We start from the raw sequence: 25,666 nt of genomic DNA on the forward strand, positions 1-25,666 counted from the left end.
AAACTATATAGTTTGTCACGGTTTGATAGAAGGTCTGGAAAAAAAGCTTCCCTGCACTATAATGTTGCAATTTTCAAACAACATGGAGACCATCTCGCAGCACAGGGAATGTGTTTGGAGGCTACAGGACAATAAAAGGCTTGGAGTTCTCCTTGCTAACTCCATGCAGCGCCATTCAGGCTGTGCTCTCCCGGGTGTCAGATGACCACGTCACTACCTCCCTCCCACCATTCTTCCCTCCTGACTGACTGCCCTGGATGAATGAATACTAAACAGTGACTTATCACCTCCCCACCCAGCTAGTAACAAAAACCACCGTAAGGTTAGAGGACACAGAAAGATTACTGCTACCTACTGAACATGGTGTTTAGCGCAACGGTGAAGTCATTACAGGGCACAGCTGAGAGAGAAGGGGGAACAGGGGAGGGGGAGAGAGAAGGGGGAACAGGGGAGAAGGGGGAACAGGGGGAGAAGGAGGAACAGGGGGAGAAGGAGGAACAGGAACAGGGGGAGGAACAGGGGGAGAAGGAGGGGAGGGGGAGGAACAGGAAAGGGGGAGGAACAGGGGAGGGGGGAGAAAGGGGAACAGGGGGAGAAGGAGGAACAGGGGGAGAAGGAGGAACAGGAACAGGGGGAGGAACAGGGGAGAAGGAGGAACAGGAACAGGGGGAGGAACAGAGGGGGAGGAACAGGGGAGGGGGAGAGAGAAAGGGGAACAGGGGGAAGGGAACAGGGGGAGAGGGAGAGAGGAGGAGGAACAGGGGGAGAGGGAGAGAGAAGGGGGAACAGGGGGAGGAGGAGGGGAGAGGGAGAGAGGAGGAGGAACAGGGGGAGAGGGAGAGAGAAGGGGAACAGGGGGAGGAGGAGGAACAGGGGAGAGAGAAGGGGGAACAGGGGGAGAAGGGGGAACAGGGGGAGAAGGAGGAACAGGGGGAGAAGGAGGAACAGGGGGGAGGGGGAGGAACAGGGGGAGAAGGAGGAACAGGGAGAGGGGGAGAGAGAAGGGGGAACAGGGGGAGGGGGAGAGAGAAGGAGGAACAGGGGGAGAAGGAGAGAGAAGGGGAACAGGGGAGAAGGAGAGAGAAGGGGAACAGGGGGAGAAGGAGAGAGAAGGGGAACAGGGGGAGAAGGAGGAACAGGGGAGGGGGAGAGAGAAGGGGGAACAGGGGAGGAGGAGGAACAGGGGGAGGAGGAGAGAGAAGGGGAACAGGGGAGGGGGGGAGAAGGAGCAACAGGGGGGGGAGAGAGAAGGAGCAACAGGGGGAGGAGGAGAGAGAAGGGGGAACAGGGGGAGGGGGAGAGAGAAGGAGGAACAGGGGGAGAAGGAGGAACAGGGGAGGGGGAGAGAGAAGGAGGAACAGGGGGAGAAGGGGAGGGGGAGGGGGAGAGAGAAGGGGGAACAGGGGAGAAGGAGGAACAGGGGAGGGGGAGAGAGAAGGGGAACAGGGGGAGGAACAGGGGAGAAGGAGGAACAGGGGGAGAAGGAGGAACAGGGGGAGAAGGAGGAACAGGGGGAGAAGGAGGAACAGGGGGAAGGAGAGAGAAGGGGAACAGGGGAGAAGGAGGAACAGGGGAGGGGGAGAGAGAAGGGGGACCAGGGGGAGGAGGAGAGAGAAGGGGAACAGGGGGAGGAGGAGAGAGAAGGAGCAACAGGGGAGGGGGGAGAGAAGGAGCAACAGGGGAGGGGGAGAGAGAAGGAGCAACAGGGTGAGGGGGGAGAGAGAAGGAGCAACAGGGGGAGGAGGAGGAACAGGGGGAGGAGGAGAGAGAAGGGGGAACAGGGGAGGGGGAGAGAAGGAGCAACAGGGGAGGGGGAGAGAGAAGGAGGAACAGGGGGAGGGGGAGAGAGAAGGGGGAACAGGGGGAGGAGGAGAGAGAAGGAGGAACAGGGGGAGAAGGAGGAACAGGGGGAGAAGGAGGAACAGGGGGAGAAGGAGGAACAGGGGGGAGAGAAGGGGGAACAGGGGAGAAGGAGGAACAGGGGAGGGGGAGAGAGAAGGGGGAATAGGGGGAGGGGAGAGAGAAGGAGGAACAGGGGGAGGGGGAGAGAGAAGGAGGAACAGGGGGAGAAGGGGGAACAGGGGAGAAGGAGGAACAGGAACAGGGGGAGGAACAGGGGAGAAGGAGGAACAGGAACAGGGGGAGGAACAGGGGGAGGGGGAGAGAGAAAGGGGAACAGGGGGAGAAGGAGGAACAGGGGGAGAGGGAGAGAGGAGGAGGAACAGGGGGAGAGGGAGAGAGAAGGGGAACAGGGGGAGAGAGAAGGGGGAACAGGGGAGGAGGAGGAACAGGGGGAGAAGGAGGAACAGGGGGAGAAGGAGGAACAGGGGGAGAAGGAGGAACAGGGGAGGGGGAGGAACAGGGGAGAAGGAGGAACAGGGAGAGGGGGAGAGAGAAGGGGGAACAGGGGGAGGGGAGAGAGAAGGAGGAACAGGGGGAGAAGGAGAGAGAAGGGGAACAGGGGAGAGGAGAGAGAAGGGGAACAGGGGGAGAAGGAGGAACAGGGGAGGGGGAGAGAGAAGGGGGAACAGGGGGAGGAGGAGGAACAGGGGGAGGAGGAGAGAGAAGGGGGAACAGGGGAGGGGGAGAGAGAAGGAGCAACAGGGGGAGGGGGAGAGAGAAGGGGGAACAGGGGGAGGGGAGAGAGAAGGAGGAACAGGGGAGAAGGAGGAACAGGGGAGGGGGGAGAGAAGGAGGAACAGGGGGAGAAGGAGGAACAGGGGAGGGGGGAGAGAAGGGGGAACAGGGGGAGGAACAGGGGGAGGGGGAGAGAGAGGGGGAACAGGGGGAGGAACAGGGGGAGAAGGAGGAACAGGGGGAGAAGGAGGAACAGGGGAGGGAGAGAGAAGGGGAACAGGGGAGAAGGAGAGAGAAGGGGAACAGGGGAGAAGGAGAGAGAAGGGGAACAGGGGAGAAGGAGGAACAGGGGGAGGGGGAGAGAGAAGGGGGAACAGGGGGAGGAGGGAGAGAAGGGGGAACAGGGGGAGGAGGAGAGAGAAGGGGGAACAGGGGAGGAGGAGAGAGAAGGGGGAACAGGGGAGGAGGAGAGAGAAGGGGGAACAGGGGGAGGAGGAGAGAGAAGGGGGAACAGGGGAGGAGGAGAGAGAAGGAGGAACAGGGGAGGCGGAGAGAGAAGGAGCAACAGGGGGGGGGAGAGAGAAGGAGCAACAGGGGGAGGGGAGAGAGAAGGAGCAACAGGGTGAGGGGGGAGAGAGAAGGAGCAACAGGGTGAGGGGGAGAGAGAAGGAGCAACAGGGGGAGGAGGAGGAACAGGGGAGGAGGAGAGAGAAGGGGGAACAGGGGGAGGGTGAGAGAGAAGGAGCAACAGGGGGAGGGGGAGAGAGAAGGAGGAACAGGGGAGAAGGAGGAACAGGGGGAGAAGGAGGAACAGGGGGAGAAGGAGGAACAGGGGGAGGGGGAGAGAGAAGGGGGAACAGGGGGAGAAGGAGGAACAGGGGGAGGGGGAGAGAGAAGGGGGAACAGGGGGAGGAGGAGGAACAGGGGGAGAAGGAGGAACAGGGGGAGGAGGAGGAACAGGGGGAGGAGGAGGAACAGGGGGAGGAGGAGGAACAGGGGGAGAAGGAGGAACAGGGGGAGAAGGAGGAACAGGGGGAGAAGGAGGAACAGGGGGAACAGGAGGAACAGGGGAACAGGGGGAACAGGGGGAGAAGGAGAGAGAAGGGGAGGCGGGGGAGAAGGAGAGAGATTTGCATCATGTCCTCTAGCTAACCTGTTCCATGTTTTGAAGGCGTTGCTGGCCCTCTTAAACAGGTAGCCCTCCATCGCAATGCCATTGTCTGCGTCCACATTGTACTCCAGCTTGGTGTCGTCATTCGAGAAGTCCTGAAAGAGAGAGCAGAGGTAGGAGAACACAGAGAGGGAGAGAGAGCAGAGGTAGGAGAACACAGAGAGGGAGAGAGAGCAGAGGTAGGAGAACACAGAGAGGGAGAGAGAGCAGAGGTAGGAGAACACAGAGAGGGAGAGAGAGCAGAGGTAGGAGAACACAGAGAGGGAGAGAGAGCAGAGGTAGGAGAACACAGAGAGGGAGAGAGAGCAGAGGTAGGAGAACACAGAGAGGGAGAGAGAGCAGAGGTAGGAGAACACAGAGGGAGAAAGGGAGGGAGAAAAATAGACATTTGAATGGACAATGGCATTTGGTGTTGGTAGCACTTGGTTTTACACAGAATACACAGCACACAAACAGGCTTGTGGCGTACAGACACGTTCAGTCAGTAAGGCGGGCAAAACAGTCTGATCCCGATTCACTGTGAGCGTCCAGGTGAAGAGCGACTCAGCACCATTGAGCAACACATTTTGGGGTCATGTTCACTAGGCATGAAAAGGAAGAAAACCACAAAACTTGTCCAATAAGAAAAGCCTGCTTTCGTTTTCCGTTGCACAACGTTTTTCTACGGTGGGCATTAATGAACAACCCTGTTGACCTTACAAAAAAGGACAATTCAGTAGGTAGCAAACACAAAAACAAAAGCAATGGGTTTCTATAAAAGTCATGGCTAATTATACAACTCACATTAAATTGTATTTCTATGGAGTTTGGAGAGGAAGAGCAGGGTACTTTGAAAAGATGTTGGTTCAATATTTGAGTTTGATCAAAATTAAAACAGCGAGAATGCGTTTTCGTAAACGGGTGAGGTAGTCTCACACAAACTAGACATTTTCCTATTTAGTGCCTACTGAGCATGCCCGGTCCTTTGAAATAGAAATGTTCTAGAGATCCAAGGCCCAAGAGAGATCCAAGGCCCAAGAGAGATCCAAGGCCCAAGAGAGATCCAAGGCCCAAGAGAGATCCAAGGCCCAAGAGAGATCCAGGGCCCAAGAGAGATCCAGGGCCCAAGAGAGATCCAAGGCCCAAGAGAGATCCAAGGCCCAAGAGAGATCCAAGGCCCAAGAGAGATCCAAGGCCCAAGAGAGATCCAAGGCCCAAGAGAGATCCAAGGCCCAAGAGAGATCCAGGCGGACGTAGCAGTGACCATAGAAATAGACTCTTAAAACAGCTGCCAATCCACCCATTATAGCGTCATTAAGGGTAGCCTAGCGGTTAGAGCGTTGGACTAGTAACCGAAAGGTTGCAGGTTCGAATCCCCAAGCTGACAAGGTACAAATCTGTCGTTCTGCCCCTGAACAGGCAGTTAACCCACTGTTCCTAGGCTGTCATTGTAAATAAGAATTTGTTCTTAACTGACTTGCCTAGAAAAATAAAGGTAAAATTAAAAAATTAAAAAACTTGAATGGGGACGCCCATTCTACTCATTCTAGTTCTGTTGCATCGGTCCTCATCCTGTGACAGTAAGCTGACTCGATCCTTTAACACATGTGGTCTGGGGCAGAGATGCCTTCTCTCTGAAAGAGCCACCGTCACCCCTGTAACTTGACCAACCGACCACCACTGTCATGAGATAGCCCTCCCCCTCCAGCCTGCCACAGTTTCCTAAGCCTCTGGGACACTGGACACCATGCAGTCAGAGGGTGGGAATGGGGGCGATTAAAACTTCTATGAATTCACTGTTCAAAGTGCTGCTGAACTTGTCGTTAAGAGTTTGAAGACAAACGATAGGATTTAATAAAAACAGATCATTTGTTTTCTGTTTGTTTTTTAAAAAGGCAAGTCAAATTCTATCTGTGATAGGAAAGATAAGACATTAATTGTAGGATAATAAACATAAACAAGTATAAAACGATGGCAGTAATCCTCTCAGTTCCAAATGACTACTAGCACACAACATGTCCTTAGAGTGGCACGGTCAAATCTGCCCCCGGCAACACAAAACCATACTGTCAGATCTTGGTTCCACTGGCCTATGGTCGTCCCAATCGCTCCAGAGTAAGGTCTGCATCTGTCTGCAAGACGCCGTTGGTTGATCAGTGTGTAACAGGAGTTTGACCACTGTGTTGTGCTTCAACATCAAACCTTCGGCCTCTACATACAGCTAACGGGGTGGTGGTGGGGGGTCCTCACGACCAGATTGCACTCTGCACTGTAACCTGAGCAAAGGGGCCTGGAGCTAAACACCTCAGCCTAGCAATCCCCTGGTTTGACACACACACTTATACTGTAGGACAACAGAGGTTATTTTTGGATTGGGGGGGGGGGGGAAATGGCAGGCAGACAAATGGAGGGGGAACGGAAACTGTCTGTACAAAGATGCCCAACTGTGTCAATCCAAGAGAGGGGAACTACTAAATGAACCCCTTCAATCCAAGAGAGGGTAACTACTAAATGAACCCCTTCAATCCAAGAGAGGGTAACTACTAAATGAACCCCTTCAATCCAAGAGAGGGTAACTACTAAATGAACCCCTTCAATCCAAGAGAGGGTAACTACTAAATGAACCCCTTCAATCCAAGAGAGGGTAACTACTAAATGAACCCCTTCAATCCAAGAGAGGGTAACTACTAAATGAACCCCTTCAATCCAAGAGAGGGTAACTACTAAATGAACCCCTTCAATCCAAGAGAGGGTAACTACTAAATGAACCCCTTCAATCCAAGAGAGGGTAACTACTAAATGAACCCCTTCAATCCAAGAGAGGGTAACTACTAAATGAACCCCTTCAATCAAAGAGAGGGGAACTACTAAATGAACCCCTTCAATCAAAGAGAGGGTAACTACTAAATGAACCCCTTCAATCCAAGAGAGGGGAACTACTAAATGAACCCCTTCAATCAAAGAGAGGGTAACTACTAAATGCACCCCTTCAATCCAAGAGAGGGTAACTACTAAATGAACCCCTTCAATCCAAGAGAGGGTAACTACTAAATGCACCCCTTCAATCCAAGAGAGGGTAACTACTAAATGCACCCCTTCAATCCAAGAGAGGGTAACTACTAAATGAACCCCTTCAATCCAAGAGAGGGTAACTACTAAATGAACCCCTTCAATCAAAGAGAGGGGAACTACTAAATGAACCCCTTCAATCCAAGAGATGGGAACTACTAAATGAACCCCTTCAATCCAAGAGAGGGTAACTACTAAATGAACCCCTTCAATCCAAGAGAGGGTAACTACTAAATGCACCACAACTCTTACTACCACTAAATATCATCACGGTTTTAAAATAATAAAATAAAAACAGATTCCCCCCGGATCTCCATAGCCAGACGGGTCAGTCGTCGGGCCAGTGGTGAGCAGGACGGGTCAGTCGTCGGGTCAGTGGTGAGCAAGACGGGTCAGTCGTCGGGCCAGTGGTGAGCAGGACGGGTCAATCGTCGGGCGAGTGGTGAGCAAGACTGGTCAATCGTCGGGCGAGTGGTGAGCAAGACGGGTCAATCGTCGGGCGAGTGGTGAGCAAGACGGGTCAGTCGTCGGGTCAGTGGTGAGCAAGACGGGTCAGTGGTGAGCAGGATGGGTCAGTCGTCGGGCCAGTGGTGAGCAGGACGGGTCAGTCGTCGGGCCAGTGGTGTGAGATATTGCGTGTGACTGCCATACGAACTGAGATAGATCCAGACCATAGTCCCCCAGACCATAGCCCCCCCCTCCCATTTCATCATGGGGGGAAATAATTATGTTTCAGCCCTCCACCGTGACAATAACAACTCTAAATAAGACAAAGACAAAAAGGACAGAGCCTTCCTCACACCCTCTCCAATCAGTCTTGAGAGAGAGTTTGGTGAGGAAATCCTGTCTCATATGACAGCTGGGTTTATCACTAACCATGATCAAACAAGGCAACAGTAAACATGTCGTCCTCCACAACTGAAAGACACCTGAGGAAGAGGAGATGATTTACCCCCTAGTGTGCACAGTCTACTTAGAGTAACTAAGGCCTCATTTTACAGTGTTGCCTTGTTGTATCCTGTAAAGCATTTCACTGTAAGGTCCACTACACCTGTTGTATTCGGCACATGTGACAAATAAAACGAGATTTGATTGTACAGTGTAGCCTCACTAGTGTGTAGCCTGGTTGTACAGTATAGCCTCACTGGTGTGTAGCCTGATTGTACAGTGTAGCCTCACTAGTGTGTAGCCTGGTTGTACAGTATAGCCTCACTGGTGTGTAGCCTGGTTGTACAGTATAGCCTCACTGGTGTGTAGCCTGGTTGTACAGTATAGCCTCACTGGTGTGTAGCCTGATTGTACAGTATAGCCTCACTAGTGTGTAGCCTGATTGTACAGTGTAGCCTCACTAGTGTGTAGCCTGGTTGTACAGTATAGCCTCACTGGTGTTTAGCCTGGTTGTACAGTATAGCCTCACTGGTGTGTAGCCTGGTTGTACAGTATAGCCTCACTGGTGTGTAGCCTGATTGTACAGTGTAGCCTCACTAGTGTGTAGCCTGGTTGTACAGTATAGCCTCACTAGTGTGTAGCCTGGTTGTACAGTATAGCCTCACTGGTGTGTAGCCTGATTGTACAGTGTAGCCTCACTAGTGTGTAGCCTGGTTGTACAGTATAGCCTCACTAGTGTGTAGCCTGGTTGTACAGTATAGCTTCGCTGGTGTGTAGCCTGATTGTACAGTGTAGCCTCACTAGTGTGTAGCCTGGTTGTACAGTATAGCCTCACTAGTGTGTAGCCTGGTTGTACAGTATAGCCTCACTAGTGTGTAGCCTGGTTGTACAGTATAGCCTCACTGGTGTGTAGCCTGATTGTACAGTGTAGCCTCACTAATGTGTAGCCTTGTTGTACAGTATAGCCTCACTAGTATGTAGCCTCGTTGTACAGTGTAGCCTCGTTGTACAGTGTAGCCTCACTAGTGTGTAGCCTGGTTGTACAGTATAGCCTCACTAATGTGTAGCCTGGTTGTACAGTATAGCCTCACTAATGTGTAGCCTGGTTGTACAGTATAGCCTCACTAATGTGTAGCCTCGTTGTACAGTGTAGCCTCGTTGTACAGTGTAGCCTCACTAGTGTGTAGCCTGGTTGTACAGTGTAGCCTCACTAGTGTGTAGCCTCGTTGTACAGTGTAGCCTCGTTGTACAGTGTAGCCTCGTTGTACAGTGTAGCCTCACTAGTGTGTAGCCTGGTTGTACAGTATAGCCTCACTAGTGTGTAGCCTCGTTGGACAGTATAGCCTTGTTGTACAGTGTAGCCTCACTAGTGTGTAATCTCGTTGTACAGTGTAGCCTCACTAGTGTGTAGCCTGGTTGTACAGTATAGCCTCACTAGTGTGTAGCCTGGTTGTACAGTATAGCCTCACTAATGTGTAGCCTCGTTGTACAGTATAGCCTCACTAATGTGTAGCCTCGTTGTACAGTGTAGCCTCGTTGTACAGTGTAGCCTCACTAGTGTGTAGCCTGGTTGTACAGTATAACTTCACTAGTGTGTAGCCTCGTTGTACAGCGTAGCCTCGTTGTACAGTGTAGCCTCACTAGTGTGTAGCCTGGTTGAACAGTATAGCCTCACTAGTGTGTAGCCTGGTTGTACAGTATAGCCTCACTAGTGTGTAGCCTCGTTGTACAGTGTAGCCTCACTAGTGTGTAGCCTCGTTGTACAGTATAGCCTCACTGGTGTGTAGCCTCGTTGTACAGTGTAGCCTCACTAGTGTGTAGCCTCGTTGTACAGTGTAGCCTCACTAGTGTGTAGCCTGGTTGTACAGTGTAGCCTCACTAGTGTGTAGCCTGGTTGTACAGTATAGCCTCACTAGTGTGTAGCCTCGGTGTACAGTATAGCCTCACTAATGTGTAGTCTCGTTGTACAGTGTAGCCTCGTTGTACAGAGTAGCCTCACTAGTGTGTAGCCTCGTTGTACAGTGTAGCCTTGTTGTACAGTGTAGCCTTGTTGTACAGTGTAGCCTCACTAGTGTGTAGCCTCGTTGTACAGTATAGCCTCGTTGTACAGTGTAGGCTCACTAGTGTGTAGTCTCGTTGTACAGTATAGCCTCGTTGTACAGTGTAGTCTCACTAGTGTGTAGCCTCGCTGTACAGTATAGCCTCGTTGTACAGTGTAGCCTCACTAGTGTGTAGCCTGGTTGTACAGTATAACCTCACTAGTGTGTAGCCTCGTTGTACAGTGTAGCCTCGTTGTACAGTGTAGCCTCACTAGTGTGTAGCCTGGTTGTACAGTATAGCCTCACTAGTGTGTAGCCTCGTTGGACAGTATAGCCTTGTTGTACAGTGTAGCCTCACTAGTGTGTAATCTCGTTGTACAGTGTAGCCTCACTAGTGTGTAGCCTGGTTGTACAGTATAGCCTCACTAATGTGTAGCCTCGTTGTACAGTATAGCCTCACTAATGTGTAGCCTCGTTGTACAGTGTAGCCTCGTTGTACAGTGTAGCCTCACTAGTGTGTAGCCTGGTTGTACAGTATAACTTCACTAGTGTGTAGCCTCGTTGTACAGCGTAGCCTCGTTGTACAGTGTAGCCTCACTGGTGTGTAGCCTGGTTGAACAGTATAGCCTCACTAGTGTGTAGCCTGGTTGTACAGTATAGCCTCACTAGTGTGTAGCCTCGTTGTACAGTGTAGCCTCACTAGTGTGTAGCCTCGTTGTACAGTATAGCCTCACTGGTGTGTAGCCTCGTTGTACAGTGTAGTCTCACTAGTGTGTAGCCTCGTTGTACAGTGTAGCCTCACTAGTGTGTAGCCTGGTTGTACAGTGTAGCCTCACTAGTGTGTAGCCTGGTTGTACAGTATAGCCTCACTAGTGTGTAGCCTCGGTGTACAGTATAGCCTCACTAATGTGTAGCCTCGTTGTACAGTGTAGCCTCATTGTACAGTGTAGCCTCACTAGTGTGTAGCCTCGTTGTACAGTGTAGCCTCGTTGTACAGTGTAGCCTCACTAGTGTGTAGCCTTGTTGTACAGTGTAGCCTCACTAGTGTGTAGCCTCGTTGTACAGTATAGCCTCGTTGTACAGTGTAGTCTCACTAGTGTGTAGTCTCGTTGTACAGTATAGCCTCGTTGTACAGTGTAGTCTCACTAGTGTGTAGCCTCGCTGTACAGTATAGCCTCGTTGTACAGTGTAGTCTCACTAGTGTGTAACCTGGTTGTACAGTGTAGCTCGGTGTACAGTATAGCCTTGTTGTACAGTGTAGTCTCACTAGTGTGTAGCCTGGTTGTACAGTATAGCCTGGTTGTACAGTGTAGTCTCACTAGTGTGTAGCCTCGTTGTACAGTGTAGTCTCACTAGTGTGTAACCTAGTCAGACTCTTAAGTCTTTTTGGGCTGTATGTATTATTCAGGGGCTGTGTCCCAGCATGTACCCTGGAGGAATGAAATAGTTGTTCATTTTGGGAAGCGGTGAAAACATGCCATCCCTCTGAAGACACTACTACAACTGGAGCCTGTCTGTAAGACCCAAACACAAAGCCATACAGCACAGCGGCCAATCAGCAAGGACCAAGGCAATAATCGATTGTGTGGGCAAACCATCGCCCTGCTTTAAAAGTTTATATTTATTTTTTATCCTTCTCTCCTACCTTGAAGTAATCAGCAATCTAACAGGATTGGAAGGTGAAGGCAGGGTTGTACCACATAGCTTCCCATAGATGTTCAATCAGGTATTGCTTCAAGGAGAAGAGGAAGTAAATGTTTCAAAACGGGACCTAAGTAATGACAGCAACCGGCCTTGCCAACTGGACAATGAGTGACAAGGAGTTGGAATGGCAGCCAAAACTAATCAGGGACCAGGCTAATGCTTTGTAGTGAGGAGGAAAACAATTGGAGCCATACATTAGAATGAGGGGAAAAAAACACGCCTCTGCAAAAATCATTAATGTACAGCATGACAATGCAAATCAGTCATCACTCCGGTTGTGCAGGCAGGAGAGGTGGGGTTGGGTGGGGGGTGGGGGGTCAATGATAAATATCAAATTAAAATGAACGATTACGTACAGAGGACCTCCACGCGCAAAAGCTGTGGCCATCAACCTCTGTCCCCTAAAAGACTCACAACGGAAGAACAAGAAAGGCTGAGAAAAACAGAAACTGAAAAAAAGAAAAAAAAAGAGCACACTTGTTTCTCTGACATACAAGATGGAGATTGTTAACCACACAGAGAATGCCCATAGCACAGAGCCATGTCAAGCTGAAAAGAAAACACACGTTTTGCCCTATTCCTCCAGCGCTCTCACCAGATACCACACATAGTGGAACCTGCTGAAAATCTCCATCTCCATGTCTGTGACAGGTTAGTGTGTGTCCCAGTTACCGTGACGATGGTTAGCTAGCGTCATCTACCTTCACCTATCCCATCGCAGCATCTCTAGTGACAGCCCCGTCACAGTCGCAGGTTAGCTGCCTCTCCCACAACAAAACCTCCCTCCCTTCCCTCTGTGTGTGTCAGTCATCAACACTTGTCACCGCTACTGGCTGAGCTTGGCCCCTCCCCCTTCCGCTAAGGCCCCATCAGTTTGCGAAGGTCAATGGGATGTGAGTGTGTGTGTCGATGGGATGTGAGAGAGTGTGTGTGTGTAGGTCGATGGGATGTGACAGTGTGTGTGTAGGTCGATGGGATGTGAGAGAGTGTGTGTGTAGGTCGATGGGATGTGAGTGTGTGTGTGTAAGTCGATGGGATGTGAGAGAGTGTGTGTGTAGGTCGATGGGATGTGAGTGTGTGTGTGTAAGTCGATGCTGGCTGGTGCTATGGGGTTAGAATAACCAACACAACTCCATGCAGAGTAGCTCCGGCATGAAACATTTATACAGCTTCTGTTTGAGAGCCATGGAGCCGACTCCTCCCTCTGTACTGTACGCCTGTGAACAGACATGTTTTTCTGCAGCATGAACAAACTTCAAGCCCCCTTCGTCCAATGAGGTTCTTTGTGACACGATGGTGCCCTCTGGCAATTAGTAATTCACACAGGTAGATAGATATAAAGACGTACTAAAACACACTCATGAAAATTAAATGCACATGAGTCTAGGCAAGGTGAATGTCAATAGCTATAGCACCTATAGCATTTAGCTTATCGTTGGAGATTTATCAACCTAACAAAATCTCTCTTCCATTCCCTTTGCAGCAAGGCTTTAATGACCAGAGAGTTAAAGAATATGCTGTATCAACAATACACAAGGTGAATGAATGATTGGCATTTACCACAGTCGGCATGCATGGACTTCAACGGATACACACGACACAGAGCACGTCAGGCATGTAATTAACCCGGTCACGTCAGGCATTTGTCAATAATACATCATGGTGACTACCCTAGTCTGTCTACATGAATGACTGGGTAGGTTTTGCTCTAGCAGTCTACTAAATCCCTGTCAGGGGCAGTCAACATGCAGAAAGAACAGGAGACAGCACAGAAACAGGACAGAGACAAAAATGGGCAGGGGAAAAGGCTTACCTGCAGAGCAGCCTGGGAAAGAGTAGAGAGTGGAGGAGGAAGAAAGAGGAGAGATTAGAACTGCTTATACATACTGGCAGAAAGAGCGGGAGGGGAAGGACGAGAAGGAGTTAGGAGAAAGGCAGAGAGAGAGGGAAAGAGGGAGTGTATGAAAGAGGCAGCGAGAGAGGGAAAGAGGGAATGAAGTACCGAGGCAGAGGGAGATGGAGGAGCGAGACAATATAAAAATAGCATTCTACTGAAAGGGGGTTGGAGAGTGAGGGCGCTGGGAAGCAATGAGCTCAAGGACGAGCAGAAGTTGGCACGGGCCACCTATGAGAGAGGTCCTGGCTGGAAATGGTGCTTAGGCTGGAGAGCCAGCTGCTGCTCACCACGTGTGCACACACACACACACTAAAAAAGGGAGCGAGAAAGACATTTCCTTGAAGACGCAGACTACATTACGAGGCCAGGCAGAAACACACAGACGCACTTAAAACTCACCAAATGTACAAAAACAGGTTTCAGTTAGACTTGTCCCAAGTGTCTTGGACTTAAATTAACTACCAATACAAAAGGAATTTGATTTATTTTTACCTTTAACGGGGAGTTCCATTGAGACCAAGGTCTCTTTCGCATGCACACATTTTAAATGGGAATTTTTCTGGGGATTTAGTTGGTGACTTAGGCCTAGATGACATCTACCACCCAACACGGTGGCATTAGAGGGCTGTGATGGTGATGGTGGTGGTGAAACGTACCCGTTGTTAAGTGAGCCCTCCGGGGCATCCGACCCACTTGAATAATGTAAGTTGTGTGACTGTATGAGATCACCCTAACGTTGTGTACCAAATGGCATCTTATTCACTATGTAGAGCACCACTTTTTACCAGAACGCCATTTTAGGACGTAGCCTGTGAGATGCCATTACCCAAGCCTGTCCAATGAGATGCCATTACCCAAGCCTGTCCAATGAGATGCCATTACCCAAGCCTGTCCAATGAGATGCCATTACCCAAGCCTGTCCAATGAGATGCCATTACCCAAGCCTGTCCAATGAGATGCCATTACCCAAGCCTCTCCAATGACGTAGATAGTTAATAATGGCTCCATTCATAACAATACATACTGTATTTTTCTATGTCTGGGGGGGGGGGTATTTTTGAAAATCGCAGCAGTGTTTCAGGGCTGGTCCTAATAGAAAAGGGTAGGAATATAATAAGAAAGGCTTTTTAAAATCGCTGAGAGATCTCCTCTCCCAGATCACCACTCTAGAGGCTCATAGAGCTGTCCAAGGCTAGGGACGGGGACGGGGTTGTACCTTCTGTTGAATGGTGGAGTGTTTCTGCTCCATGTCCCTCTTCTCTTTGGCTGCATCCACCACCAGCAGGTCCAGCTGAAACACAGCAGAGTGTGTGAAACCATTAAGTGTGTGAGTAAATGTGGGGCGGCAGGGTAGCCTAGTGGTTAGAGTGTTGGACTAGTAACCGGAAGGTTGCAAGTTCAAATCCCCGAGCTGACAAGGTACAAATCTATCGTTCTGCCCCTGAACAAGGCAGTTAACCCACTGTTCCTAGGCCATGATTGAAAATAAGAATTTGTTATTAACTGACTTGCCTAGTTAAATAAAAGGTCAAATTAAAAGTAGGTTGCATGGTTTTGATCACCTTAAGCCTACAAATACCTCGTGCCCATACCAGTAGTCTTAAAGAGGCTTCCTTCACCTCAACAGGGTTGTGTTCATTGGGCAATAATCAAATATGACTATCTGATTGGACAAGTCCAGGAAGTCCCTCCCGTTCTTACATCTGGTGCCTAATGAACACGGTCCAGCGCTGTTCCCCACAATCCCCAGTAGGCTTCTGCAATATTGCTTTAATGCCACTGTCTGAGAAGTGCTAGGGTGCCGAAGTACTGTCTGAGAAGTGCTAGGGTGCCGAAGTACTGTCTGAGAAGTGCTAGGGTGCCGAAGTACTGTCTGAGAAGTGCTAGGGTGCCGAAGTACTGTCTGAGAAGTGCTAGGGTTCCGAAGTACTGTCTGAGAAGTGCTAGGGTGCCGAAGTACTGTCTGAGAAGTGCTAGGGTGCCGAAGTACTGTCTGAGAAGTGCTAGGGTACCGAAGTACTGTCTGAGAAGTGCTAGGGTACTGAAGTACTGTCTGAGAAGGTCCAGTGGGCACACAAATGTCCTAGGTGGCAAAGGTTCATATGTATATTGTCATTTAAATCGGCATAGTAACAAACCCCCCACCTCGCAACCACAAACTGTTCACGCCCCTCTTGTTGACGGAGAGAAAACGCTACTTTAAAGCTCATTTCCTGCAATTCAACACATTTTCCATGACGTGTGTTTTTATGATACCAGGAGTCGAAGCCTGACAGTTCCACCCCCAAAAATTATAATAAATATATATTTTCTGGTGTGTGATTTTGTAGTCAAGACCTGTGGCCCGTACTGACCCCACCAGTCGGGTATAGGGGATCTAGTGTTTTCAGAACAGTGCAGATGAAGGAGGTGAGACGAGGAAGACACTTTAGATTAGCAAGTATTTTGGATATTAAGTCTGTCTGTAGGGGAAACTGAAAAATAGCAACCAGAGACCCCAAACTAGGCTACTAAACTATCTTGAACAGCCCTTTGATGTAGCTAGAGGATAGTCTGCTTGCTCCTTTTCAATGTAGCCCATAGACATGTCGATGTACCGTGGATAAACAGCTGCTCCTCTAAGAGATGAGCTCTCCTCCTTGAACAAAATGGATGCCACCATTGATGCGTTATCATGTGTGAAATTGGATCGTGGGGAGATTTATTCTCTCCTTCGTGGTTAGCGCCACATCCACTACATTAAAACAACTTCAGATTGAGTAACTTATCGACTGTTTAATTAGGTCACTGGATGACACCAGAGCTTGTTTCCTACATCAGTGTAATTCTAGTCTCCTCTTGTGAATCTAAAATCAGCAGCTAGGATAACTCATCTCACAGAGAGGAAAACACTACCCGATGACAGAGGAAACTTATTACTTAGGCTTAGAGTTCCAATGAACCACAAATAACCATTCCTCATCCAGCTTCCTCATTTCCACTCTGCTCTACCAAGATAATAATAATCGCAGCAGGAGGAACAGCAGCAGGAGGAACAGCAGCAGGAGGATCAGCAGCAGGAGAAACAGCAGCAGGAGAACAGCAGCAGGAGGATCAGCAGCAGGAGAAACAGCAGCAGGAGAAACAGCAGCAGGAGAAACAGCAGCAGGAGAAACAGCAGCAGGAGAAACAGCAGCAGGAGAAACAGCAGCAGGAGAAACAGCAGCAGGAGAAACAGCAGCAGGAGAAACAGCAGCAGGAGAAACAGCAGCAGGAGAAACAGCAGCAGGAGAAACAGCAGCAGGAGAAACAGCAGCAGGAGAAACAGCAGCAGGAGGAACAGCAGCAGGAGAAACAGCAGCAGGAAGAGCTCGGTCACATTTTCCGTTTAAACCTCCCCTGGCAAGGAAGAAATCTGCTGGTTTATCTGACCAGTGACCACGGCAAACACACACACGAAAGTGCATTATTTCTGGCCAAAGACCCTGCCTAGTGCCACAACTAGGGCACATTTGTGAACCCAGAACAGAGAACTGTTTATAGGCAGAAGCAATTTGTTTTCAGCTCAACTCCGAAGCAGGGAGGCCAAGCGTTGACTTCCATCATGGCAACACCATTCTGTACCGAGAGCAATGCCATGACCGAGGTTCTCAAACCTCTCCTCGGAGGGCGCCCTGCCCATGACCGAGGTTCTCAAACCTCTCCTCGGAGGGCGCCCTGCCCATGACAGAGGTTCTCAAACCTCTCCTCGGAGGGCGCCCTGCCCATGACAGAGGTTCTCAAACCTCTCCTCGGAGGGCGCCCTGCCCATGACAGAGGTTCTCAAACCTCTCCTCGGAGGGCGCCCTGCCCATGACCGAGGTTCTCAAACCTCTCCTCGGAGGGCGCCCTGCCCATGACAGAGGTTCTCAAACCTCTCCTCGGAGGGCGCCCTGCCCATGACCGAGGTTCTCAAACCTCTCCTCGGAGGGCGCCCTGCCCATGACCGAGGTTCTCAAACCTCTCCTCGGAGGGCGCCCTGCCCATGACCGAGGTTCTCAAACCTCTCCTCGGAGGGCGCCCTGCCCATGACCGAGGTTCTCAAACCTCTCCTCGGAGGGCGCCCTGCCCATGACAGAGGTTCTCAAACCTCTCCTCGGGGGGCGCCCTGCCCATGACAGAGGTTCTCAAACCTCTCCTCGGGGGGCGCCCTGACGTTACATGCATTTGATATAATCCAGATCAAGCACACCTGATTCAACATGTTGACTAATCATAAAGACCGACTAGGTGAATCAGGTGAGATAGTTCAGGGCTATGATAAGACATGAGAGGCCCAGGGCTGTGGCCAGCTGTAGCTACAGTACAACGGGAGACAAGAGGGTAAAGGCCTACCTGTCCCCCCAGTTGTTTCATCAGCGGTTGCAGTTCACTGAAAAGGTCGTAACCCTGATGGAAGAAGGTCAGGTGGGCATACATGAAGGACAGCATCTGCGGAGAGAAACGGACCAATCAGAGATGTCGGATATGAGGCAAGAGATGTAGGATCAACATACTGGTACTTAGGTTTATATGAGGAAGTCCTCTGGAAAACAATATTTACCGATTTGAGAATTTCCGATCTTCTCTTGGACTGTAGTACATTGATCTGTGTGTGGGGGGGGGAGGAAAGTTCAGGGTTAGATTATGTCTATGAGAAAGCTAGAGAGAGCACTGTACTAGTGAAATTATGGAATCAAAAACACTTCCTAGTTCCAACCAGTCAACTTTAAATGTATTTCAAATTAATTGGTCCCCATTAAAACGGGCATCATGACTAGCATATAATTAGCAAGAATTATGCCACTCTGGATTGAATAGATGGCTATCCCTCTCTTTGACATCAGGGGGAGCCCCTCCTCCCTCTAGCAGAGAGCTGCAGTCAGGATGTGTCCTGTGATCTCATACGCCCAGCTGCACTGTACACAAACTGCTATGACCTATCGGGTTTACCCTTTAGACAGAGTTAATTAACGTCACACACACGCACACACACACAAGCCTGTTGCAGTCTGCCACTCAAATCAGGTTCATTTCAAACTGCTATGACCTAGGAGCTATAAAAGAAACGGGGGCTTTTCTTAATCTGGGCCAACGCGGACAAATTCATGATGTAGTGCATGTAGATATTTGATCGGGGGACGCAAGCGACAAAGGACGGGAGAGTTGGAGGGCTATCACCATGTTGCCTCTACCATCTTTCATATCTCCTTGATATCTGCTGAAGGATTAAAGACCCGCGGAAGGTTCTAGGGCGCTGGTTGTTTACCCACGGGGCAGTTGAGAGGATATTGAGCGACGTAAAGCACAGAGTCAACTGGAAAAGGTCTTAATATTCCAGTACAGCTGTTAAAAGGGGGTCGTCGACACGAACAACTCACTCGTACAGAACACATTCAAAAATGTACAACTTAGGTGGAATGCCCCCTTTTAAATAGTTTTTATCAGCGGTGATTTCAAGGCATGGGCTATAGGTTATCGGCGCTTAATAGTAGAAAAGCTAAACACCACACTACCCCATTTAGGGACGAGAGAGACAGATAATTTATCAATCAGCCCTTGAAAACAGAAAAATGCCCTCATTGTGAAACGTATGCACTAGAAAACAGTCCACTTCCCCATTCACAGCAACACAGTCTTCGTCACAAACGGCACCCTATTCCCTATATAGTGCACTACTTTAGCCCAGAGTCTTATGGCACCCTATTCCCTATATAGCGCACTACTTTTGACCAGAGTCCTATGGGCCCTAGTCCAAAAGCAGTCCACTAAAATTAAGAATAAGGTGTAATTTGGGCCGCACATTATGGCTACGGCTGGTCCCCTTATCAGCCGACATTGTCCATGAATCATCACTACAGCCGCCCAAGGAGCAGCCGCCCAAGGAGCAGCCGCCCAAGGAGCAGCCGCCCAAGGAGCAGCCGCCCAAGGAGCAGCCGCCCAGGAGCAGCCGCCCAGGAGCAGCCGCCCAGGAGCAGGCAGGGCTGTATTCCGGTGATACACGACTGTTCTCTCCATTGTGAAAGGTCAGCTAAGCTATCAGGGAAATATACCTTGTGTACTATAAAAGCCATGTGTACTGTAAAGACTAAATGTGACAGCCCTAAACACTATAACCATCTATGGGACGACAGAAAGACAGAGGTCCAGTGAGTGGACAGCACCCTGTTGGACCTATAGGCTGAATGTGCCTGAGTGTGAGGATTTTTATCAGGGTCTGCATTGCATGGACACTTTGGCCTTAACTTTCATGCTACAGAGTAGAGGCCTTCGCGGTTCCAAAAAGTTGGACTGGTTCCGAAAGGGCCAAGGGACTTTGCCAGACGGACCCGATTTGCAGAAATACATTTTTAAAAGAGAGACCCGTTCCGAACGGACCCGAGGACAACTAGACACATTCCGTAAAGACCTGGTTTGACCCAGACCCTGTCCGATCCGAGGGAGAGAAACAGCAGAAAAGTCCATTATTAAGCTACATCCGGAGCTGATAAAGCGCGAGAGAGAGGAGGGAGAGAGAGTTGACCCTCTAGCAGGGGCCGTGCTGTGTGTGTAGGCTACTGTGAGAGGAGGGAGAGAGAGTTGATGTTCTAGCAGGGGCCGTGCTGTGTGTGTAGGCTACTGTGAGAGGAGGGAGAGAGAGGTAACCCTCTAGCAGGGGCCGTGCTGTGTGTGTAGGCTACTGTGAGAGGAGGTAGAGAGAGGTAACCCTCTAGCAAGGGCCGTGCTGTGTGTGTAGGCTACTGTGAGAGGAGGGAGAGAGAGGTAACCCTCTAGCAGGGGCCGTGCTGTGTAGGTAGGCTACTGTGAGGAGGGAGAGAGAGGTAACCCTCTAGCAGGGGCCGTGCTGTGTGTGTAGGCTACTGTGAGAGGAGGGAGAGAGAGTTGACGTTCTAGCAGGGGCCGTGCTGTGTGTGTAGGCTACTGTGAGAGGAGGGAGAGAGAGGTAACCCTCTAGCAGGGGCCGTGCTGTGTGTGTAGGCTACTGTGAGAGGAGGTAGAGAGAGGAGCAAGGGCCGTGCTGTGTGTGAGGCTACTGTGAGAGGAGGGGAGAGAGGTAACCCTCTAGCAGGGGCCGTGCTGTGTAGGTAGGCTACTGTGAGGAGGGAGAGAGAGGTAACCCTCTAGCAGGGGCCGTGCTGTGTGTGTAGGCTACTGTGAGAGGAGGGAGAGAGAGTTGACGTTCTAGCAGGGTCCGTGCTGTGTGTGTAGGCTACTGTGAGAGGAGGGAGAGAGAGGTAACCCTCTAGCAGGGGCCGTGCTGTGTGTGTAGGCTACTGTGAGAGGAGGGAGAGAGAGTTGACGTTCTAGCAGGGTCCGTGCTGTGTGTGTAGGCTACTGTGAGAGGAGGGAGAGAGAGGTGACGTTCTAGCAGGGTCCGTGCTGTGTGTGTAGGCTACTGTGAGAGGAGGGAGAGAGAGGTAACCCTCTAGCAGGGTCCGTGCTGTGTGTGTAGGCTACTGTGAGAGGAGGGAGAGAGAGTTGACGTTCTAGCAGGGGCCGTGCTGTGTGTGTAGGCTACTGTGAGAGGAGGGAGAGAGAGGTAACCCTCTAGCAGGGGCCGTGCTGTGTGTGTAGGCTACTGTGAGAGGAGGTAGAGAGAGGTAACCCTCTAGCAGGGGCCGTGCTGTGTAGGTAGGCTACTGTGAGGAGGGAGAGAGAGGTAACCCTCTAGCAGGGGCCGTGCTGTGTGTGTAGGCTACTGTGAGAGGAGGTAGAGAGAGGTAACCCTCTAGCAGGGGCCGTGCTGTGTAGGTAGGCTACTGTGAGGAGGGAGAGAGAGGTAACCCTCTAGCAGGGGCCGTGCTGTGTGTGTAGGCTACTGTGAGAGGAGGGAGAGAGAGGTAACCCTCTAGCAGGGTCCGTGCTGTGTGTGTAGGCTACTCGAAGTGAGCAAGTGACACAGGAACATGGAGGAGAGAGCGAGAGACGAGAGACCGCAACCAACCAAGCAGACTCTTGCTATAGTAGAATAATAGCTGCCATATCTAGGTTATTTTGACTTTCTGTTGTTGTTCTTGTTGTTGGGGTAGTTGTGGTTGATGGACTTTCTGTGGTGGTTGTTGTTGTGGTTGTAGGAAGCTGAGAAGCTGCTCTTATTCTCCATGGACTTTACAGTGTCCCAAAACTTTTTGGAGTTTGTGCTACAGGATGCAAATTTCTGTTTGAAAAAGCTAGCCTTTGCTTTCCTAACTGCCTGTGTATATTGGTTCCTAACTTCCCTGAAAAGTTACAAATCGCGGGGGCTATTCGATGCTAACGCAGTACCCCACAGGATGTTTTTGTGTTAGGTCTGGAGTGAACCAAAAGCTATATCTGTTCCTGGTTCAATTGTTTTTTAATGGGGCATGCTTACTTAAAATGGTGAGGAAGCACTTTTAAAGAATAACCAGGCATCCTCTACTGACGGAATGAGGTCAACATCCTTCCAGGATACCCAGGCCAAGTCGATTAGAAAGCCCTGCTCGCTGAAGTGTTTTAGGGAGCGTTTGACAGTGATGAGGGGTGGTCGCTTGACCGCAGACGCAGGCAATGATCGCTGAGATCCTGGTTGAAGACAGCAGAGGTGTATTTGGAGTGCAGGTTGGTTAGGATGATATCTATGAGGGTGCCCGTGTTTACGGATTTGGGGTTGTACCTGGTGGGGTCATTGATAATTTGTGTGAGATTGAGGGCATCCTAGCTTAGATTGTAGGATGGCCGAGGTGTTAAGGATGTCCCAGTTTAGGTCACCTAACAGCACGAGCTCTGTAGATAGATGGGGGGGGGGGCAATCAATTCGCATATGGTATCCAGGGCACAGCTGGGGGCAGAAGGTGGTCTATAGGTGGTCTATAGCAAGCGGCAACGGTAAGAGACTTGTTTCTGGAGAGGTGGATTTTTAAAAGTAGAAGCTCATTGTTTGGGTACAGACCTGGATAGTAAGAGAACTCTGCAGGCTATCCCTGCAGTAGATTGCAACTCCGCCCCCTTTGGCAGTTCCATCTTGTCAGAAAATGTTATAGTTAGGGATGGAAATTTCAGGATTTTTGGTGGTCTTCCTAAGCCAGGATTCAGACACGGCTAGGACATCCAGGTTGGCAGTGTGCTATGGCAGTGAATAAAACTAACTTAGGGATGAGGCTTCTAATGTTAACATGCATGAAACCAAGGCTTTTACGGTTACAAAAGTCAACAAATGAGAGTGCCTGGGGAATGGGAGTGGAGCTAGGCACAGCAGGACCTGGATTAACCTCCACACCACCAGAGGAAAAGAGGAGGAGTAGGATAAGTGTACGGCTAAAGGCTAAAAGAACTGGTCGTCTAGTACGTTCAGAACAGAGAGTAAAAGGAGCAGGTTTCTGGGCAAGGTAGAATAGATTCAAGGCATAATGTACAGAAAAAGGGATGGTAGGATGTGAATACAGTGGGGGTAAACCTGTACATAGAGTGAAGATGAGAGATATTTCTAGAGACTATCATTTAAACCAGCTGATGTCACCGCATGTGTGGGAGGTGGAACTAAAGTGTTAACGAAGGCGTATTGAGCAGGGCTAGAGGCTCTACAGTGAAATAAGGGAATAATTACTAACCAAAACAGCAATGGACAAGGCATTTTGACGTTAGGGAGAGGCATTCGTAGCCGAGTGATCATAGGAGTCCAGTGAGTGGCTTCAGACAGCTAGCGAGCAGGGGTTAGCAAGCTAGCAGAAGGGCCTTTGAGGGACGTCGCAACGGAAGAAAGTCTGTTGTGGCCCCCTCGTGTTGTTACGTCGGCAGATGGATCAGCAGGGCTCCGTGTGGTAAACCAGGCCAATTGGCAAAATGGGTATAGTGGCCAAAGAATATGTCCGATGGGCCTCTTAAGCTAACAGTCCAATGGTTATTATGACACCTCCACTGTGGGGCTCTATTGTTCCAGCCTAACACAGTCACACCTGAATCGTATTAATTTCACAACAAACAGAAGAAAACTGACTGAAACTGAGGGACTGAACTAGTCCAATATGAAACACCCAGTTTTTGTTTTCCAGTGCAAAGCTAAGTTTTGCCCTTGAATACAAACGTGACACGGATTCAGCCAATTATCTGCTATTTGCAGGTGTTGGCCTGAAACTAAACCTGGCACACTGGGGGTTTGCGTTCCAGGACAGGGCTTGGTGAAAAACATGTCTTTGCTACTTCATAGTAGGATGAAGTTGAAAAATGGATATTAAAAAAAAGGTCAGTCTAAGCATGTTTACTTACCTCAGAAGGTTAAGTTAAGGATTTATAAGGCAAACTGATCCTGGGTCTGTACCTGGAGGACGTAGTCAAGGACGATGTGGCGGAAGCACTTGCGCGTAGCCGTCAGGATGTTGGTGGCCTCCTCCACCTCGTGCTGCTTGTTGCGAGGCGCCTGGGCGTTCTTGTTCAACGCCGCCTCCTTCTCCTCACTCACCTTGTCAAACTGCTTCTTAGCCTCTTTGAACTTCCGCAGGTCCCTAAGGGCGGGAGTTAAAACACAGGTCAGAAATAGGTATGACACTGAGGAAAGCCTCACCTCCGCTAAATGTTTGTCAATTTAGTCAAATTGTACTTCATCCAGGAATATAGGCATTACTTTCTTTCATTCATTCATTGGCATTCAATTGTTTATTTTATTTTTGAGACATTCTTTGCAGCCATTTTTTGGTTGTACAAGTTGAATGGAGAAAGGCAATGAGATTCTCTCTGGTTTCACATGGTTCATTTTTTTTCCCAAATAAATTTTAAAAAGCGCAAGTGAGATTCTATGATTCACATTGTTTAAAAAAAAAAATAACCAGAACTAGTGGCTGTAATAGCCCAAATACCAGTAACCAAGAAGAAAGGACCAATTGATGCCACTCAGGCGAAAATAAGAAAATGTGCTACATTGAAAAATGTATTAACAAGCAGTCTAGCTAATCATTAGAGGAAAAAAGTATATCTTCTATGTCTATAGTATTTTAAAGGAAAGTAACGTCCATAAACATATATCTCCCTTCTTGTCCAAATGAGTCTACCGCCTTCAGAGTGATGTCACATGCTCAAGTTAAGTACTTGACAAAGCAATTAATGACTATTCGGCTATTAGCCTCACATGCACCCTGAATCATTAGCTAATGTGTGCAGTGTGACATTGTACATTTAAAATGAATTGGTACAGATATGGAGGACACTAGTTACTCTAAACAGAGGAAAAGGTTACTACCTCAACTCAAAATGTTGTTTTTTGGTTTGTACTCAATGTTGTTTTTTGGCTTGTACTGCTCGAGTCTGCGTAAAATAAAAGTCACCTTGGACTGCTTAGGAGGAGTGCGTAATTGTTTGGTTAGATAGGTTTTTTAAATTTTTTAAAGAAACACTCAAAACTGATGTAGGAGTTTTGCCTGTATGTGGTGTGGGCAAAGGCAGGCTTAAACTCTTACGCAAATTCTCTGGGAAAATGACAGAAGCTAATATTCTGAACAAATAACCTAGTATTACACATTGCATCCTGGACTGAGTCTAATCCCATCCTCCATTGTATTGATGTGCTGTCCCTAATCTCTTCATTCATAAGCATGTGATGCTTGTGTGCGTGGGCTTCCTCCTTTTGAGCAGTTGTGCGGTATGAATTATTATTTATTTTTTTTTTTACACGGCTCGACCATGTCATTTACTTCCTTAGTTATTTTTGACCAAGATCATGATCTATCAGAAACCATTTATATGTTTAATACAGAGATACTGTTCATAACTTAATGTCCGTTGTTATTGTGTACAAGAAGAACACTTAACAGTGATGTGTTGACATACTTACTCTTTGACAAATGTTAGAAGCTGTGTCTTAATCGATCGCTGGGCCTGGTCAAACAAAATCTATAAGCAGAGAAACAAATGACTGATTAAGTACCTGTCCAACCCGAGTAACAGCCGCAACCTTTTCACATTTAATTATGACGAGCTGGAGTGTGTGAAACTAATTTATTTACACGCAAATGGTGTGTGTTCTGCAAGTCAGCACTCCATCGCACCAGGGTGTCTACCTCTACTTTATAGAGGAGTTCACAAAACGTGACAAATAAAATCAGCATTGTTCGGACTGTCCCCCTTCAGACATATTTTAATTCACACCAGCCTATAAGGTTTCAAAACCCAATCAGCTCAATAATGACATGCTGTGACGCAGCTAGTTAGTCAGAGACCACCGACTCATAGAGCTTCCTTCCAAAAACGGACAGTTAGCTAAATTAGCCTCAGACACACCAAAGCTGAAGGCCTCACGGTGTTGAACCTGCTGATGCAGGACCAGACAATACGGCCAGTGTGGTTGGGACAGGAGGGGAGGGCCGTGCTCTGGTGACAAAACAGACTTTTGGCTCT

General features: G+C 49.3%; 1 protein-coding gene across 8 annotated transcripts in view; it reads right to left on the reverse strand.

Annotated features, from left to right (window-relative positions):
- Window positions 1–25,666, reverse strand: part of LOC115109753 (arf-GAP with coiled-coil, ANK repeat and PH domain-containing protein 2-like) — a 69,667-nt gene that overhangs the window by 19,816 nt on the left and 24,185 nt on the right. For all 8 annotated transcript variants that reach the window (XR_010461067.1, XM_065009539.1, XM_065009540.1 and 5 more), the window contains 6 exons: window positions 25,104–25,162; window positions 23,598–23,781; window positions 17,886–17,930; window positions 17,678–17,773; window positions 14,541–14,615; window positions 3,731–3,843 (listed from right to left, as the gene is read on the reverse strand). Coding sequence is in view for 7 of the 8 variants with exons in the window: in XM_065009539.1 (XP_064865611.1) it covers window positions 3,731–3,843; window positions 14,541–14,615; window positions 17,678–17,773; window positions 17,886–17,930; window positions 23,598–23,781; window positions 25,104–25,162 (572 nt within the window). In the remaining variant the exon portion in view is untranslated. The remainder of the gene's footprint in view (window positions 1–3,730; window positions 3,844–14,540; window positions 14,616–17,677; window positions 17,774–17,885; window positions 17,931–23,597; window positions 23,782–25,103; window positions 25,163–25,666) is intronic.

This window comes from Oncorhynchus nerka, linkage group LG25, assembly GCF_034236695.1.
Source record: "Oncorhynchus nerka isolate Pitt River linkage group LG25, Oner_Uvic_2.0, whole genome shotgun sequence".
NCBI lineage: Eukaryota > Metazoa > Chordata > Actinopteri > Salmoniformes > Salmonidae > Oncorhynchus > Oncorhynchus nerka.